This window comes from Cupressus sempervirens, chromosome 5 (assembly GCF_028749045.1).
Source record: "Cupressus sempervirens isolate cs-2001-9-10 chromosome 5, ASM2874904v1, whole genome shotgun sequence".
In the NCBI taxonomy this organism is placed as follows: domain Eukaryota; kingdom Viridiplantae; phylum Streptophyta; class Pinopsida; order Cupressales; family Cupressaceae; genus Cupressus; species Cupressus sempervirens.
In genome coordinates, this window is record NC_143122.1 from 385,937,112 (window position 1) to 385,957,431 (window position 20,320).

The 20,320-nt window shown below is 35.1% G+C and overlaps 1 protein-coding gene across 1 annotated transcript; it reads right to left on the minus strand.

The window, feature by feature from the left end:
- Positions 1–8,203: 8,203 nt before the first annotated feature.
- LOC149556392 (kinesin-like protein KIN-7A) lies at positions 8,204–15,109 on the minus strand. Its single transcript, XM_089830677.1, has 13 exons — positions 14,505–15,109; positions 13,569–13,658; positions 13,377–13,477; positions 13,171–13,284; positions 13,012–13,093; positions 12,826–12,893; positions 12,663–12,743; positions 12,462–12,586; positions 12,009–12,354; positions 11,686–11,874; positions 10,500–11,591; positions 9,396–9,727; positions 8,204–9,271 (listed from the first exon to the last, which is right to left on the minus strand). Exons 1-13 carry the CDS (start codon positions 14,698–14,700, stop codon positions 8,941–8,943), a joined length of 3,147 nt encoding a protein of 1,048 aa, XP_089686803.1. The 5' UTR covers positions 14,701–15,109; the 3' UTR covers positions 8,204–8,940.
- Between the last annotated feature and the right edge of the window lie 5,211 nt (positions 15,110–20,320).

Sequence of the window (20,320 nt, forward strand, 5' to 3'; positions counted from 1 at the left end):
ATTGAGTACTCGGTCAACACTGAGAAACCCTTCATTAATCGACCCAACTTGGTTAGAATAGGAGTTCTAACGTTAACCAACCCAACTTGGTCAATTCTGACTTTATGCTAACTTTTGTTTGGTAACTAAGTGAACTTGGTCAATACAGGATCTGCTTCATTAACTAGCTAAGCTTGGTCAAAACTGTCTCTGGACCTGTTTATTATTAAACGCTCGACATACATAGGAAACTGCCTCTGATACCTGAGTAAGCTCGACTATCACTGATTTCTCAGTAAAGACTTGACATTTTGTGTAACATCAAAGACAACATACAATTGAATAATTGTTTTCAACAAGTCCTTCCACAAAATCAACAACATCTAGCTATAACATATTTCTTCCTAAGTAAGGGTTACATCAAGTAAGGTGAATCATTGCATTTGTCTTACTATTTTACATGTTTTTCATACTTGTCTCTTTCAAGGTTAATTCCGAAGAGAGGGCTTGACCATGCAAGCCCCTTACACCCCAACAAATATCATTTTTCCTTGTGTGTAGGAACATATTATTAGAAATGAGAATTCAGATTCAGAAACTTACAATTGGTGGCCTTCAGGAGATCCAAGGTCAATTTTATTTATGCCCTCCTGGAACATGTATGTCATTCCACAAACCTATCATTATAGGTCAGCCTGTACCTAAGGACCTGATACTTTTAAGGTTTTCTAGGTTTTCTTTTCTAATTCTAGATATGTGGTTTGCTTCTTTGTCGCAGTTCCAAATCTTTGACTTTTTTAGCATAAAGGCACTTTCCCTTGCACATTTTGAGATCAGATTTCTCTCTTCTTTTCATTTCAAATCATAGATCTATTTTGCTACTTTAATTTGGCTAATTCCATCCATATTGTTCCCAAATCTATTATTTCTAGATATTTTAATTCATCTTTGTCGTTTAATCAATTAGATCAATTTACTTTCACATTGCATATCTAAGGTTAATGAACATTGCATGAAAGAGGACTTGCTTGCATACTTTGGGTTTAGTAATGCAATCCCTTCATTCTAATTAGATTTTACTAATCTAACATGAGTCATATTAAGAGTTATGTTTGGAAGGCCCTCTTTTTCTTATATTAAATATCTTAGGTTGAAGATGTTTAATTAATATACTCATCTAATCTAGTTTACATCACTAAATTCATTGATGTCATTTTCCCCTTAAACAATTATGAAGGATAAACAACTACTTGTGTTCCTAAACCATATGAGACTTTGCATGGGAAAATGTGTTTTCTAACTTTTAACCATTGCAACTCAAGTTTATGCTCTTTTATAGTCAATTATCTTAATAATATTTTAGCTCACATCTAGAAAACTAAATATAATATTTACTTTTTTTAACATGTCCTTGAGTACAATCTTTTGAAGGGAATTATTTTTAAAATGATTCAAACAAAATGTCCCCCCTTTACCATAGAAAAACTCTCAAAGATGAAAGAAATGGAAGAAAAACTCCAACTAAATTTTGAAAGACATCTTTGCCAACTCTACTTTATATTTAAAATAAATATGACTCCCATTATAAATGCTTTAGCTTATGTCTATTTTATTTCAAGTTTTTTTTTTGTTAACTAAATTAAAATGGTTTGAACTTTGGTGGTCACAACAACACTGCCATTTAGCCATCATAACATGAGATGATTATGAAATACCTTCCGCTTGAAGGCAGGTTTGGAGTTTACTACTACTATCACTTTCCACTGCTTAATCATTTTAGAAAAAGGGATTTCGTTTCTATTCCGTTTTTTCTCTTACATTCTCTGGAGGATATGGTTAATGATGTTAGGGAAAAAAGGGGTAAGGGTCTAAATTTTACCATTATCCACCAAGGTTTGATTTTTAGGTTCTATCAGTTCCACCTCGCCCTTTGTCCCCCTAGGGTTATAGTGGTTGATAATCAACACCAAAATCAAAATTCCCCCCGCCTTCGAGTACCAACACAGGTACCAAAATCCACTCCCCATGGCCCTCCCCCAGTGGAGATGTTAAGAGAAAGAAAAACTAGATTCGGCTATAGAAAAAAAGGGTAGTAAAAAAATTAAGGTTGAAAAACCTGTTGCAGTGGAAATTGAAGAGTCGGAAGAGGAGGGAGGGGGTAAGGGTAGGAGAAGGTCGGGAAGGCTAGCTAAATCCTAGGCTAGGTACAAGCAGAAATCCAAAAGATATAAGTTGGAAGAGGAGGAAGAGGAGAGCTCTAAGAGCAAGGAAAGGGAGCTAGAGGAAAATCTCTCTGATTCTAAGAGAGATAACGAGGGAGGGAAAAAAGAGAAAAGTGAAAAATTGGTGGATAATTCCCAGGCATCTATTGGTAATACCCTAGAGTCGGCTGGTAAAGACATTACCATCGAGACTCATATCTCAGCCAGTTTCACCCTTCAGCCCATAACTTTTTGTGAGGACAGTAACAAAGTGGACACTTTCCCCATCACTATTTCCTCCCCGGTTAAATAAAACTATAATATTTTTATTAACCCTCAAGTTTTGCAGGATGGAATTCATGTGACAAAGACTAATGAGGGACCTAGAAAGGTTGATAAGGATGGGAACAAAAAAGAGGAGGAACGAAATGAAACGACTGCACCGCTTGAAAAAAGAGTCAAAACCTTGGAGGAGGGATTCCATTCTTTCTCTAAATTTGCACTAAAGGTCACCCATGCAGCGGCTACCACCCTCCAGTTGCTGGCATAGGAAAAGGATGATAGAGGGATGGACATGGAAGATAATAAGCGCCTCTACAAGTTTCTTGTTGATGACTGGGCCCGAGTCCTTCTGGCCAGGAAAGGAAAAGAAAAAGAAAAAGAAAAAAATTGAATGTTATTAAGGGACTTAAGGTTCCTAGTTTTTGTTTGTTTTCTACTGCAACATAGTTGTTAGTTTACTGTTGTTACTAAGACTTGGGTTGCCCTGTTTACGGCAACAGTTTTTATTCGAAACTTTACTATGTGTTTAAGCTCTGTAGTTTTAGGCTACTGTGTTTGGTTTTACGATCCTGAACTTCAATTGGTGAGTATTATTATAGACTTATGTTAGTTTTGCTTCCTTCCTTCTAGTGCTTTTTGGTTGTTATTGTCTATGTGATTGGGTGGCACTTTGTTAATTATGTAGGTGTTTGCTGGTAGTGTGTTGGTTAGCAACTTCTTTTGTAAGGGCCGAACCCCTTGTTTTGGTTGCTTTTTATTTCAAAAACATGAGATGAACTCCTATATATAATAAATTTAATTTGAGTAATGAAGATTTAGATTTAATTTCAACTTTTCCAATTATTCCCAATCTATCAACATACAAACAAAATAATCAAATCTCAAATTGTTCAAATAATCAACCAATGAGCCAATATTATTAGTTTATACCAAATACATAATAATAAGTTGTTATCTTATCCATACAACATGAACATTTATGTGTAAGAAAATTTCAAATCATAATTTACATGAGTATGAAGAGCATTTCAAGATAGGGTACCATAAAAGTATTAACAAGACTTCTAGTACCATTGAGGTTGGTAAGGTGTTGCCATCTTTAACTCACCTAATCCTCTTAGTTACAAATTGAGTTGGACAAATTGAGCCTTGTAGATTCTTTTGTTGTTTATTGTCATTGCCATATCCTAGGCCATGTTGCCTCTACCCATAGGGCCTTTGAGGAAGGAAAATATATGAAATGCAAAAGACTATAACAAAGCCTTGTTTATCTAAATGTTTAGTTGAGGTTCCCTTTGGGCATAAAGAAGGGGTAGTTGGTTCTCTTGTCTAGCAAGAGAACTTTGGAGGAGATTAGTAGAAAATAGGTGCCTATTAGAAATGAACTAGTTATTAGTATTTATTTATGGTCATGCCTTCCACCCTTATCTTGGGTTGTAGATTTTAATCCTCAATATGGCTCCTAATGAAGAAAATACAAAAAAGGTTAAGGTTGAGAAGAATTCTAGGTACACGTTATCCCCTTCACTCTTGAGTTGGGCAACTAAGGATGGAAACTCTACCGAAAAAGAAACCATATTTGTTTATAAAGGATATGGTTGTTGGTAAGTTACAAAGTTTGCCAAAGTATTTTTGGGTAGTCAACCCTCTTTGGTATATCACACCCTTGTTAATCAAGCATTGTTGGTTTGATGTAATTTTGTTGACTTTCGACTATATGTTCCTTGTTGTGCTACATGTATATATAGTCACTATAGGATGTGATTGCAAGAGGATGAGATTTATGTCTCTCTATACAATGTTATTCTTGCCTAGTTCTTTACTTTAGATGTTGAATGCTATTACAATCAAAGTATTTATATCTTGGACTTCTCACATAGATCAGCTTACATCAATTATAAATTTGTGATTTTGAAAAGTAAGGAGCTAAAATGGAGTTAGGTTTCAAATTGCATGAAGATAGGCCCATGTATGAAGTAACTGAAATTGTGTGTAGTTGAGTGAGTTGCTCCAAACTATCGAGTTCGAAATCATCACTACTTTTCTTTTTCAATATAGTTGTGTTCTTTTTGGGGATAGGGTAATCTCCAGACAAAATGCACTAAAGACAAAACAAAGTCAAACTTCTTTTTTTTCAAATTCACAAAAACTTAAGGATTTTTTTACAATTTTTCTGTTGTTTTTTACTACGAACTATGCAGATCATGAAGATCAAATGCTGAAATGTTCAAAAAAATTCATGATGTTTTCAATTTTTTGAAAATTGATCAACTATACAGTTTGTAGGGAGGATAGCCGTGTCCTTTTTGTACTAGTTTTGCCCATGCATTTCTACCTCTATTTGTCATCTTTTGGTCATGAAGATCAAATGCTGAAATTTTCAGAAAAATCCATGATGTTTTCAATTTTTTGAAAATTGGTCAACTTTATAGTTTGTAGGGAGGATAGCCGTGTCCTTTTTGTACTAGTTTTGCCCATGCATTTCTACCTCTATTTGTCATCTTTTGGTCAATACTATTAGGGAGTATTTTGAACCTAAGAGGAAAATTTGTTCAAGTGTGAATTATAATTGTAGCTTTGTTGTGTAAAAAAATGAGGTATTTTTGTATACCATATATAATGATAACAATATTTAAAATCTTTTATGCATTGAGAACCCATTTATCTTTAAAAATAATGCAAATGGCCTTCCATCTATATGGGTCAAATTGTCTAGATAATCGAAAAAACAACCAACAACATATAAAACCATCAAACGATCTAGATAATTAGCATAACAACCAATATTGTTAGCTCCTAGCACATCCAAAACTATAAATTGCCATTACATTCGTACAACATGAACAATGATGAGTCAATACCATCTCATACATGTACAACAATATGAAGAGCATTCCAATTTAAGATACCACCTAAAAAAGGAAAGATTTATTATATAACTAGAGTTGTATGAAAAGTTGTGAAGAAGATTGGAAGGGAGAAATTGTCTATTAGGAGTGGACCAATTGGTGTTCATGCACTGCACCTTTCTCTTTTGTTGCAAAGTTCTGACCCCAAAATGGCTTCTACTAAGGAAAACATGAAAAGGTTCAAGCCAAGAAGCATTCTAGGGGCTCTCTATTCCCTTCAATCTCAAGTAGGGCAAGATGGATACTTTGCCAAAAAGGAATTGGGTTCATTATACAAAGGATAAGGTTATTGGTGAGATACAAAGTGTTTTTTAAGTAGTCATGAAATGCTAGATTTGCTAGCGCTTTGGGTTAGTTAAGCTTACATTTTCTACTTTACCCATATTGGTGCAGTGTTCCTAGTTTTATGTTGTTTTTACAAACATTTCTAGTTATATGTTTCCTCTTTGTTCTAATTCACTACATTGATATTTATGATAGAGTAGAGCCCTTTCAAAATCCTTGTTTCTTATCTGTAGCTCCAATCAAAAGTGAGTCAAGGTTATGTCCATGTTGGAGTTTGTAGGGGACTGGTTCTTTGCTTTGAGGTATTGTAGACTATTAAATCAATGTGTTCTTGACTTAATCACTTGTTGACATAGATGGGGCTAATAATGCAAGCTATAAAAGAACCATAACGGAATTAGCTTTCAAATCCTGTATAAAGAAGCCTTTGTACCTACTAATTGAAAATGTTGTGTAGTGAGAGAGCTTACTAAGAACTGATAGTTTGTTCTGAAGTATGAGTACTTATTTTTGTACAATACAGGCATGTTCCTCCTATGCTCAATTTTAGCTTTTGCCTCAGTTTGCAAACCTCTGGTCATATGCTCTTAATCCTATTTTAAAATTTATAGGGTAGCATGTTGGGGTGATCATAATGATTGTACCTTTGCTCCATTGAAAATGAAGTGTTTTGCTATGCCATAAACAATGATTATATGTTTTTCAAGATATTACACACAGTCAATAGGTCCTTGGTCTGTCGCTTAAGTTGAATGGCTCACAAAGAGCCCACTAGGGATCAAGTCTTGCTTAATGCAAGGCCCCAACACCATAAGGAATGAGGCCAGCCGAGATCGTGCCCCAGGTGATTTTGAGAGTGTGGATGCCCCTCGGTCCTTGGCTTACCATTTTAGTGGTGGCCTTCATTGGTTGGTAACCGCGTTGACCCTTAGATCATCTTTAAACAATGACACAAAGACGTCTTATAACAAAAATCGTCATACTTACTTTTCCCTATGCAATTTCTTAGAAAAAAAAGTTCTATCAGACAACATTATCAGCATCTTGACCATTCCATCTTCAATAATGTAACAATGTTTCTTGCTAAAAAATAATAATCTAAGATGTATTGATTTCTTCAGCTGTTTGAAAGTTGTATGTGAGCCATGTGAGCCATGTTAGCATAGCAACTAATCTCCGACCACCAGTACATGCTTTTGGTGTGTGCAAATAACGCATGATACATGGTTGTATCTGATTCTATCGTGTTGGGATGCTGGTGGAGCAACCATATCCTCATAAGATCCCTCTCCACTACCAGTACATGCCTTGGCAATCTACAGGCCATATGCATACTTCGGCCACATTACAGGACCACTCTTTTATTAAAAACTTCACTACAAGATAAAATCATTGCCACAAAATATCAGAGGAATTCATCTGTCCCATTACCCAGAATCCATTATTAGATGATCCCAATAATAGACATGAGCTTTCCACAGTCCATGTAGTATATAGATTAGTTTCTGAAAATAACTGGGTATACTTTTCCTATTCCTGGTAATAGATTGCTCAGTGTAATCTGAAAAAAAAATTGATGCAAAAACTGTACATGGTAATTTGCGGAAACTCCTGCACAAAGGTTGTCCTAGTTGACATTCTTTATCTTCTACTTGACTTCGAGTCTGTGTAGGCAGATTCTAACTTTCCTTAAAATAGGGTATACCAACTACGCTATTTAAAAAAAGTTGTCAGGGAATTTATCTCGAGATTCTTTGAGAACTAGGCTTGAGTTCAAGCTGGCCAACCCACGAAGGTGAACATTTATGACTTTGCAAAATGTACCAAGAAGGAAAGCAAAGTTAAAAATAGATATAGGAAAAGAGAAAATATACAACGTTAAGAAATAAGATCATATCCCGTGCTTGTCAAACGATAGATTCTGTTCTGTGATTTTACAAAAGTCAGCCCACCTCCGTATGAAGAATGACTGCTCTTCCCTGTAAATTCACTTGAGATGAAATGCACAGGACGTGTTTGATTCCAGCTCTTCCATTTAAAATCAGGACTTCGATACATCATCCAGATTTTGAACTGATATCCATTCCCGTGATGTATTGGTTCTGGATTATCTAACACCATGGATTATTCCACAGATTATTTGGGCGATCTGTGCCTTGAAAGAGTACCAAGGTGAAACTATCTCCTACACTTCTCTAGAATACTGGGATCGAACCATGCCATCATATACAAGCTCCATTTGTTTGTGGAAAATGAAAAGCAAAAATATAACCATGTATGATATTACGCAGGTGTTCTAGAAGTCCCCATATTGCAATTAATTTGCCCGATCAAATGAGCTTTTCAGTATCTCTATTCAAACATTGCAATAAAATAAAGATCAGTTGAAATCGCCATTTTCTATAGAAAAACACATACAGGGACACATTCTATCCATCCCAGAAAATTCTCTGAGATTAACAAGTAGTAAAAGAAATTTCACCTAACAAAACCAAGAAAATTGTCTCCTCTTAAATTGATTACAATTTACACTACCAGTCAACAGCATTGTGCAATGTTCACATTTATTTATTTCTATGATTATCAAATACAACTTATGATACATCGATGCCTTCCAGCATTTTATACAATATGAAAACCATTGCATTAAATGATACTTGTGTCATCAACTTAACATTCTCCTCACCCAGCTTTTTAACCTCTGTTACAAACACCGCAGAACGTTTTCTATTGAACCATGATTTGGCAAATCTGATGATAGTAAGGATATGTTTGCATAAGGTTGGAAACAATTCTCTACTACAATGTTCTTTTCAGCACTATTTTATACAATGGCAAGAATTTTTGGATTTCAATAATCGTCTTTTAAAATAAATCATCAGTCTGGATAACTATAACTTGCACCTCCCATTTTCAATACTTCATATGCAGGTTAAGAGGACACTGTACACCTTCTGAGAGAGAAGGAATTAGGTTGAAGAAAGCTCAAATATGACACATGAAAAGGAAATATTCCTTTACACTATTTGTAGCAAGCTCTCACTCATAACGAGATTGTTATCAAGAGGCATGCAGCTTTCTGCTTGTTACAGATTGAAGTTCTTGCAGCTAGGCTTTCCTTTGGCCATTAAAATCATGTAGAATCACACAATGATTGTGTTGGTTCAACACGATTGTCAATGTGGACATGGCATAAAAAATATATGAAATCTGTAAATAAATAAAATAAAGTGGCAGGAATAAAAGCAGGAATTATTCACAAATACAAAACCTCAGAAAACATTTTAAAAACTCAAAATACTTGATATGGGGTTCCGACCAGAGGACCAATTCCTCTGATTGTTCTTCTGGAGTGTAAAGTTGAGCTCAAACATCTCTTTTGAAACTTGCCCTGGTTTCCAAGATCCCATAAGCTTGGCAACTAGATTTGCACTATTCTGGATATGATCCATATCTTGAATATCTGTCCATACCTTCTGAGCCAACTGTAACTTCCTCTGTTTTGTATTAAGAGCAATACCCCATTTTTTAAACAAAGTTTGTCTCTCATTAGCAGTTAAATTTCTCTGCATTTGCCTAGCCAACATATTTCTTTCACGCCTGAGAGCTTTAATGCTGCAAAACTCACAAATAGTTCTCATATTAAATTAACTAGAATACATCACAAATATTCAGCTAAGTATTGAGAGGAGATTACAGTATTGCAATATATATTGATTAACAAAGGGCAATGACTTACTTGGAGGCCAAAGTAGTAATCTCATCATCTTCACGATTAGAGTTACTCAAAGTCCTCTGGGAGAAGCTTTTTCTTAAAAATGATAATCTCCTGTATTCTACATCCAGATATATGGCATCTGCAGTATCTCCTTTGAATAATAGGAAGAAATGAGTTCTATGAATTATGGAGACACAACATGCATCCCATAGTTCAATTATCTGTAGTCTCTGTTTCTCAAAACCTAATGCCCAGGATGAAGGTGATTCTACAGGTCTTGGTGAGTCATTTAAGGTTATATGATTTACATTCTGATCATCTAGAACATGTCCATTTTTCTCAAGTTCTGTCACCTGCACAATGTTTGAATTTAAAATTTAAACTACTTTCTGATTCAGTACGACCTGCCTCAATGTACTCTCTTACATTTTCCATTCATATCCTCCTCATTAATAGAGAGAAAAGGACTGAAACAAATAACACAATCAGTTTCAATACAAACAATCATTGTCACTTTTTAACTTTAACGGCATATGCATAGGAGGCCTAATGGCAGCCAGCTTGGGTGGGCCTATTGCTGAAGACACATATACTCCATAGTGGAAACACAAGTTAGAAGCCAGCAGGGAGTTGTAGGGAGTTGCACGGTATGAATAAATATAAGGCAAATGGAAAAACAATCACCTTGAGATGTCAGAAGCCGAGCTTCAGACATCAAATTGAAGTCTTGCTTGGGGAAGACCTAAGAGCACTACCATTATCTTAAACACACTACCCTGTAACAGGATAACTATGCTAGAAAATCAGAAAGAAATGAGGATCTAAACAAGCATACCTCAAACTCTTCAAAGCAGTTAACAGGGGTTATGATAGAGAGTAGGTCTAATCTTCTGGAGCAAACTAAGATGACTCAAAGGAAAGAAGCCTTCTAGTGCAGACATTAAGGAGGACAGAGAAACTTCCAAGATCAAGTGCAAATGACAATTCAGTGCTTTAGGAAAGCCCAAATCTGAAAATGCGTGTAGTGCCATATACAACATATGTCAAGAATTCTTTTGTACAGTCAAATGAATATTAAGAAGAAGTTGAATAAAATAAAATGAGGAACATAGTTATGTTCTATACCTGGCAGGCAAGAAGTTGCTTTTGGTATTGCAGCTTGGCAACCCTGTCTTTGAGTTCAGTCACGTAAGCACGAATACCACGGATGTTCTCTTGAGCAGTAGCCTTGAGCATATTATGGACTTGTTTAATGTCAACAAAAGAGTCTGTTCTGGTTACTATAGAGCCATCTCTCAAAGACAAATTGACTCTTTTCTCTCCAATTTCATCAAAAAGTCTCTTCCTTGAGCTTCCATATCTTTCTGAAAAGTGTTCTTCAGATGCACATGGAGGAGTATGCTCATTATCTATAGCCCACAAACAGTGCGAAGATAGATGGGTGGACATGATTTCAGCTCTACAACTCCTGCTTCTTGTTAGCTGGGAAGTTTTATTCATAAATGATGGAGTTCTACTTAAAGGAGACACAAGGGCTTCAGAGGGAATAGGGAGGACCAAATTTTCAAAGGAGTCTTGCACATTCTGAAGCTGTTGTTCCAATGCAGCAATCATTCCATCTATATCAGTACATTTGCTGATATCTCCCGAGCCATTAAGTATTGTAATCTCTTCCCCAAGTGTCGCATTTATGCTTTTCAAAGGGATTTGGTTGGGTGATTTTGAATTCTCTTCTTTGGAATGCAAGGCTCCAATTTCCCCCCTTATCTCTGTCATGGCAGATGCAGCATCCTTGTTTGTCCCAGACTCTGCTAGATGTAGGCACTGTACTTCTTTTTGAAGAGCCTCCAAAGCTTTACTGGCATCCTTCCCAAGTTCTTCTTGCAAATACTCTAACTTCTTGATTTCATGGACCAGTGTTAGAGGACTCAATGAAGCTTCCTTACTAGATGGTGTCTTAGGCGTAGAGGAACAAGACTGCTGAAATTCTTCTGACCCCAGAAAAGCATCCTGGTCAATCTCTTCTGGCCTTTTCCAATAATGGTTCTCACTGCTGGCCTGCTTTTCTTCTCCATTGCAATGATCTTGCTGCAAAGGAAAATGCGATTCATTGGATACGAAATTATGATCAATTCCAGATGGTTCTGGTGCTGGACATTTATCTTCTCCATTTGAATACATTGTCTGACCAGGTGAGTTAATCATGGTAAGGGACTCCTGCAATTAGAGACATGAGGGCCAAGAAAAGTTTTTAGTCCCTGGTAATAGACAGGAAAGGCCTACACAGAGCTAGTAAAAACTGACAAATTACCTGTCTATTTATAGGTTGGTTACTTCCGATCCTCTGTACAAGGTCCTCAACTTGCATTTGTGCATAGTTTCTCTGTTGAATCAGGTCCTCAACTTGCCTTTGCACGTAGTTTCTCTGTTGAATCATGTCCTCAACTTGCCTTTGTGCATTATTTCTCTGTTGAATCAACTCCTTGATCTCTTGTTGCATCTAGTATTTCAGACATCATTAATCACTTCAAAGCAAGAACTATTGAGTAAATATCAGATATAAATAATTCAAAAATAACAGAGATAAAATTAGGTCAATATTTAAATATATAAAATTTGAATAAAGAAAAACACCTTTCGTATTTGAAGGTCCTTTTCCGCTATTAAAGCCTGGGCACCATGAGAAGCAGTAGAGCGCCCAGACAATTGTAATTCATCCTCAAGCCTTGCCACTTCTTTCTGCAATTTTTTTACCAGTGCCTTATCTGATACAACTACATTGACATGTGCACTAGTTGCAACTTCCTTTGCACAACTAGCAAAGAAAAGTGTATTGCGAGACTGTTCAACATAGCGCCGTGCAGGACTCATTGTACAAATGATTGCAGTCTTCGCATTGCCTCCCAATGCATGTTGAAGAATTCGAGTCAGTTTTGAATCTCTGTATGGAATGTGCCCATTCCTCATCTTGTTGTTTCCACTGTATTTCCAAATTATCTTTAGATTTATGTATGGCACAGCACACCAATCACTGAAAAAAAAAATCCATCCATGATTTACATCATAAAGAGAAGAAGAAATTGTCACCTCAGCTTCCGAATGACAGTTCCCAGAGTAAGCAAACTTCGATTAATATGACAACCTTCCTTTAATCTATTTCCTGCTGAAAATGCTTGAGATGCACGCTCACTCCCTGCAAGATCTACAAAATTCTGTACATAATATCAAGCTTCATCAAACTGCTCAGTTTGGAAATGAAAAGTCAAGGGAACTGAACAGGTAGCATACCAAGCTTGCAACTAGACAGCTAGGACTAGAAATGATGCCTGACTCTAGCTCTGACTCCTCGCGAACACAACTTTCAATTGTCTGCAAAGAGACTTTCATCAACAGTTAGTTTTGTGCTTGTGCTATTGCAACAAGTGTACAAAAGGGAATGTATAGACCTTACCAGTTTTATAATTAGATGGGATCTAGAACTCGTTTCATTCAAAAAAGTCTCCCCAACTTGTCTATTAGCTGCACAAGAGATCAGTCAAATCAGGCTTGAATAAACAAGGATTGCTCCCAAAATGGAATGAATGTGCCTTCTCCTCGTTTCAAATGAATTCTACAAATGGTTGGGTAACAGATTTACCTTGACATAAACTCAGAAGCTTTTGGAGGTGGCTTTTATCCCGCACTCTTTCTTCCACCAATTTCTCCACAACTGTTCCTTTCTGACCACAAAATGGAAGATATGAGCCTACAAATCAAAAGAAGCGAGCACATGCATGAAACAAGACAAAATGCCCACCTCTGGATCATCCAGAAGCCGTAGAGGGCTGCCCTCTGGAGAAAGAAGATCCTTCACTACTTCATTATATATTTCCATTGCTGACAGTTTCAGTACAAACACTCGTTCCAAGTGCTGCAGCAGCAATAATCAATACCCCACCACTAAAGTGCTGAACCAAACACGATAAAGTATTGCATCACACTGCATTAGTATGATTAACCTACCCTCTCAAAGTAGCTGTAAATATCCTCCACGGCAAGATTTGTAATACCGTCCATTGTATATGTCTTCCCGCTGCCTGTTTGTCCATATGCAAATATTGTAGCTGCAGGAAATATCAATCAATGATTTCTGCCATTTCATACATCAGAAGGAGAGAAGGTTACGAGGCAATGAATGAACACATAAATGCATACCGTTGAGACCACTAAGAGCTGAGAGGGCCACTTCCTTTATCCCTCCCTTGTAAACCTCACCCGTGGAAGCTTCACATCCAAATACTCTATCTGCAGATAACCACATTTACTTAAATTCCTGATATGTAACAATAGCAATATGAACATTGTTAAAAAATGGTTTCACAGTAGAAATTGTCTGGAAAAGTGTACTGAAAAGATGTTCACAACACCAATACGAATAACATTGTTCAAAATAAAATTTGTTGTAGAAATTGTCGGTAAAAGTTAATGGAAAAAATATATTGGGTCATTCTTTGAGACCCAACAAATGACAGAGATCACAAATTGCAGCTCCTTAGCCAGAGGTAGGGGATCTCAACCTCGCTGTTACACCATTAACTTTGGAATCTCCTTTCTTTCTTCTTAAAGAATTCAGATTTTTCATGACAAAAAGCGTGCCCTGGACTGTCGATCCGTCCATTTTCCCTTGCAATTCCCTTCCTAGACCAATATTTCAACAATTACAGCTGATTGCTGAAACTCCAATATAACAACTTTCCAATGTGAATTGCAATGAGCCTCATTTTCAAATCCGAGAGCATAAAATCAAAATGTAATTTAAGGGTTCTCATCAAAATAAAGTAAGCTCCTACATCCAGAAGACTGGAAGAAGCATACCAACTGGGTTCACTAAAAAGGCATAAACCAGCAGATGAGGTTGTGTGCATCTAAGCAAGACATTGCGGAGCTTTACCAAACAAGGAAAAATGAACATCACACCAACAAAACCCACTAAATGCAGCTTCGCCAGATTCTAGTTTCCGGTGAATTTGACCCCAAATCATACACTGAGCCATGACAAATGAGGTTACCCACAAACCACAAAAGAAACGCCCACAAATAAAAATTCCGACATGAAAACAAAATGCTTGAGATAGTAAGAAATGCTGTTACCAAATGAATAAGCAGTGGGGTACATAGAGCGCTCAGGAATAGTCTGCTTGAAAATAATGGTGTTCTCGTTGATGCACTCCCAGTCAGATGTTGTTAAATCTGCTTCTTCTTCCTCCTCCCTGTCCAATCCACTGAGTGGCCTCAATCGAACAGTCACATAAATCCTCTCCATTGCTGCCGCAGAACAATCTTCCATTTTTCTTTCCTCTTCTGCTTCCTCGCTGCAAGTTTTCTCTATTAGGTAGTGCTAATTCTTATGAACAGTACCAGCTGACATTCGCTACACAGTCAAACAACAAGACGCGGAATGGAATCGGGAAAGTGAAAGGCCTAGAAAAAGAGGCGGCCATTTAATTTGGAAAACAATTTTTTTACGACCATTTCTTCCATTCATTTCTCCCATGCCAAGCAATCCCAAAATCCCAATCCTTGAGGAAACACCAGTTTCTACGCATCGAACGCTTCTCTTCCCATTAATCCACACATTTTCCACTTAAATTTGGCGGTGTTTGGGTAGCCGGTCATCACATCACAAGGAGGTGGGGGAATTGATTGAAAGTAATTGCCATGATTTTTCTTCACTTTTCACTTGTGCTTTTTCGTTTTGGTGTGTTTAGAGAAGGGCATCATTTATGGAAAATGTAGAAATTCAGACTGCCATGAACAAGATGCCACGTTTGTGCTGGTTATACCATTGTTTTTGCTTTCTTTTTGTACTTTACCAGAATTCTAATATAAAATATACCTGGATGCTCTCCATAATTTAAAGAATTGCATTAATTCCAGACCTTTGCAGTTGGAATTAACGGTGGGAAGTGAAAGCTTTCGTTTTCTTCATTCACAATCAAAGTTTGCCAAGGTAAATGTGGGGGCCATGCTGCTGGTTTTACTGAGAAAGAGGTGGGGCATAATTTGTACATGCAAGGGCTGTACTTTCCCTCATTAGAATTATACACTTCTTTCTTAAAGAAAACCCTAGATTATGCCTAATAATGCATGCACCAATCTAAATTATCATGATTTCATGACATGCCAACCATAAAAAATTTCATGGAATCAAAAAATAATAATAATAATATTGAATAAAAAGTATATTCGATGGCATGGTTTGATGCAAGACAAGGAGTTTCCATCAAAACTCATGATAGTGAAGTGAAAGTGAATACAAGGTATTCCATCTAACCGGGGTTATCACTCGTAATCTCTCAATAAGCATGACATCTTCTAATTTGGAAAAGAAAAGTGGGTATTATCTTGGTTTCAGTTCCAAGGCTCTCTTATTTAGGTTTGCTTTTTCCTTTTTTATCAAAATTAAAAATGAAGTATTTGTCAGTTACAAGGTCTTTATTCTGTAGTGCTTTTATAAAATTTAGAGATGAAAATTATTCTTTTATGATGATCTTATATATAATAGTGTTTATTATTGTTTGATATATTTATATTATGTGTTGTGATTAAAAAATGTTAAATATTGTAAATATGTAGTAAATTAGTTAAGGTACTATACATCATGTATTTGAATTTAAATTTATTTGTATAATATTCTATTGAAACTTTAAAAATATTTGGTGATGAAGAGTTGTATGTCTAATAAGGAATATTGTGATCATATTACTATTTATAATATTTTCTAGGTGATAAAGGCTTTTACTCTCAATTTTGATAGTATATAAGTAAACATGTAGGCATACGTGCATAACATATGTGTATACATATATTAAAAATAACAATTGTAATAATAGTGTGAGGTAAAAAAATTCAAAAGGATAAACTTAGTCTTGATGTTGATAACTTGTATTTTTTAATTTTTATTATGTGTATGCATATATGTATGTATGTGTGTGTGTGTGTGTGTGTAGGCACACACACATAATATATACATATACGTATATAAATAAACAATAACAACAGTTATGTGAGTGAGTGGCAAAAATATTTAAAAGGTGTTGGTCCTTTTGATTTTTAAAAAGATAGGTGGAGGATAAAAGAAGATTTTTTAAAAAAATTATTATTAGTATTACTATTATTGTTGTTGATGTTGTTATTCATTCTAAGTGAAAACAAGATGACATCTAACATTGATAACTAGGAGATATTTTCCACAACAAGCTCAATCCTGATGTGGCTATTAGGATCCAACTATGTAGTTCTTGAGTCAAACTCATGAGTAGTAGCTCACATGAACCCATCTCTCATGAGAATGAATGGAAGACATAACATTCAATTCGATATAGGTGAAGCTCACACAAGTGAAGCACAAGGATTTATTGGGAGGTCACTCATCCCAGTACTACTCTAGCTCAAGCATGCTTAACTACTAGATTTCCTCCATGATTAAATCCACTCTGCTTGCAACCCCATTTGCAAAACCTTCACCAAATGTTGTGTCTTATGAACCATTTATTAGAACACCCCTTAAGCACAACACTTGGTAAAGGTTTTGCAAATGGGATTGCAATCAGCATAGGTTTAACCATAGAAGAAACTTCATAGTTAAGCAGGCTCGAGTTGGAGTAGTACTAGGACGGGTGGCCTCTCGAGAAGTATTCACTTTTGTGAACTACTACTTGTGAAACACAGGTCAATTCGTTTGACTCAAGAACTAAACACTCGAACCTTGATAACAATATTACACATCTAACATGTATTTAAACAATTCAACTACCATCAACAACCAATTCTAGATGATGAAGGCTTTTATTCTCAAAAGTAATAATACAACTTATATTTATGAATAATACCAGTATAATAACTCAAGAAAAAGAGAAGAAAGATTTTACTAAATGCGTATAATTCTTATAACTAGTTTACCTAGTTATCATGAAATGGTGGTTGTAGATGAATACAAACAATGAAGAACTCATTATTTTTGTCATTATCAAATTAATCTTCATACTATTATTAATAGATAGGTTGGCATAATTATAAGTATGAGAATAAAAGAACTAATAATAAATAATAAATAATAAATAAAATATTTGTGAAATAAAATATAAAAATTACAACATAAAGAAAATAAATGAATACATAAAAATTATTATTATTATTAAGAAAGAATAATCAGCATGATTATGTTAATCATAAACCTTAAAAGACAAATTATGCAAGATTGAATACAAAGCCATGAGCCCACAAGACACCTAAACCACCTTCTCTTACAAATAAACAAAAAGTCATTTCATCCATAATTTGATATGACCTTTAGCCACACAATAGCATAGGAAGTGCTAAATTAGATTTAGAAAATTCAGCCTTGATGGGAAAAAGACCTAAATATATGCTTATCCAAAGCATGAAGTCAAAAAGAATAGAAGAGTAGAATGTCTCTTAGTGTGCAAGAAAATTAACACCTACCTTATATTGTCCCCACTTGTCTTAAATAAAAAAACAAAAAAACATGTGATACCCGTGAAATTGTATTGAAGACATTATACGTTGTGCATCATTAATGAGCATGGCATGAAACAAATGGGGCGAGCTTTAAGTCTTTCCAAAACATAAATGTGAACACACACATACATATATAAAGGGGTGTCCTCCACTTCCAACTAAGCCTGCAATTATGCACGGAGGTTTAAACAAAGCTATAATTTGTCTCATTATTTTTTAATTAAAATAAAAGAATAATATATTTAAATTAAATATTTCTTTGAAATATTATAATTTTCTTATTATTTTATTATTTTCGATCGTAATGTCATGTTCCCATTGCTTAAATTTAAACAGTCGACAACTGCTTATTGAAAAATAGGACACATGTATTCACCATCTTTTCCTTAGCCTCTGTTTATTTGCCCACAATTTCGTTTTCAGAATTATTTTCTTAAAAAATGATTAAATTGAACATAAACATTAGACCCATGGGGCCACCAGCTCCACAAGCCGTACTAAAAATAAATTTATTGTGTGTTGAAATTTATTATTATTATTCATTAAGCTCAAGTAGAGTCAAACCCAAGACTTCTTAGATAAGAGGCTCAAAATTTACCATTGTGTAGGCCCTTGCCTATAATTGTCTTATTATTTATTTATATTAAATTAATATAAAAAAATCTTATTAGATATTATAATTCTTATAATGTCAATAAATACTAGTAAAATATGATATGATTTTCAACAAAAGGAAGAGATTCATATATATTATTTTGAAGCATTTATGATTCATGAGAGTTGGCATGAATCAAAGTTGTTGCATTAGTTATTTTTGCCACCTCTCACACGATATGTAGGATACTTGTGTGATCTTGGATTTATTGTCATTTTGCAATTTTTTTGCAAAAGATAAAGAAGAATTCATTTATTTTATACTTGTACGATTAGGTGCAAATTTTGGGTTAGTGGTGGTTTATTGATCCTTGCCTTCATGTGGGAGACTTATGTTTTCACCTACATATTATATTTGTCTTGAAAATAGAGAAGGATAATCAAAGTTGTGTTTGGTACTTCAATCACATATCACAACAAATGTGAGAACACTCGTATTCTTTAGGATTGATTGTTATTTTGTATTTTCAGTAAGAGATTGGAGGAATTCACTCTTTTTTTTTTTCACTTGTAACTATAAGTTTCACATTGTGGGTTCTTGTTTTCCTTGGTAGTGATTTATTGGTCCATGTCTTTAGGTGGGAGACTCATGTTTTCACCTACATATTATATTTGTCTTGAAAAGAGAAAAAGAGGGAATATATGTTATTTAGCCAACATTTTGACTTTTTTGTATTATTTTGTTGCATATAAGTCAATGTTTTATCTAGTTCATAATTCACTAAGGCTTATTTCCTAGAGGTATTGATTGTTGGACAATAAATCTAATAAGCATGTCTAATAAAGAAGAAGAATGGAAAGTATTGAACATGTCTTCCTAATGTTTTACCTTTACTTTTAGGGAGGGCACATGGATATTGGATTGGATGTCTAGCCTTGTAAAAGGTGATGTGCATGTGTGTATGCTTCAAGAGTTTGCAATGCATGCATGTTAGGCTAGTTGCATCAATCAATAGTGTTTTCAAAACATTTATTCATAGGTCATAAGAATATCTCTTGCTACTACCAATAAAGGGTTTGGAACTCACCAAAGGATATTCCAAAGAGATTAAATTTCCTACACCAACTGGTGGGAAGATTGTGAGTTTGTGTCATAAAGAAAGTTATGCATTCTTTGAAAGTTAAAATCAAATTTTGATTTCAAATTAAAGTGACTTGTTTGAAAAGATCCTTGCATCCAAAGAATGAAGATCATAGGACTTTATTCAAGATATAGTGTTTATAATAGCTATCAAGACTTTACACAAAACTAATAGAAAGTACAGGGAAATTGAATTCCAAAAAAATTGTAGGAATTATTAGCATCAAAATGAGAATTAGGGGAGATTGTTGGTCTTGTGATGAATTGTGGGATGCATTCAGAAGCAATGGAGTATTCGGTTGTCATTGATGGTAAAACAACTACTGCACAAGGATGGACCAATCAATAAGACACGGTAGCAATCATTGAGTAGGAAAATAACTAAGGATTGTAGCCAGTATGCAGGAGGAGGAAATATAAGTGAGATATTTCAGTGGTGATCACGATATAGCATGAATCAAGTGGAGTGGTCATAGGTGAAGCTTCTATGTGATGTATAAAGACTATGTGTACGATCATAACACACAATAACAATAAATGAGTAAGCTTTTTAATATCCAAAGTTATTTCAAGATATAGAGCTACCAATGACAAATTATTGGTCGGTGATCAATATGATCGATGTGGTGAGATTAGAAGGTATGAATGACATATATTAATTAGTTGTGGATGTTCTAAGGTGGCATTTGTG

What these genes read in the sequence shown, in the direction of transcription:
- LOC149556392 (XM_089830677.1), bottom strand. Translation starts at nt 14,700, where the DNA reads ATGGAAGATTGTTCTGCGGCAGCAATGGAGAGGATTTATGTGACTGTT. An exon ending in TTTACAGCTACTTTGAGAGG is followed by an intron (nt 13,285 to 13,376) that starts GTAGGTTAATCA and finishes TTGCTGCTGCAG; the next exon opens with CACTTGGAACGAGTGTTTGT. An exon ending in GGCTTCTGGATGATCCAGAG is followed by an intron (nt 13,094 to 13,170) that starts GTGGGCATTTTG and finishes TTTTGTGGTCAG; the next exon opens with AAAGGAACAGTTGTGGAGAA.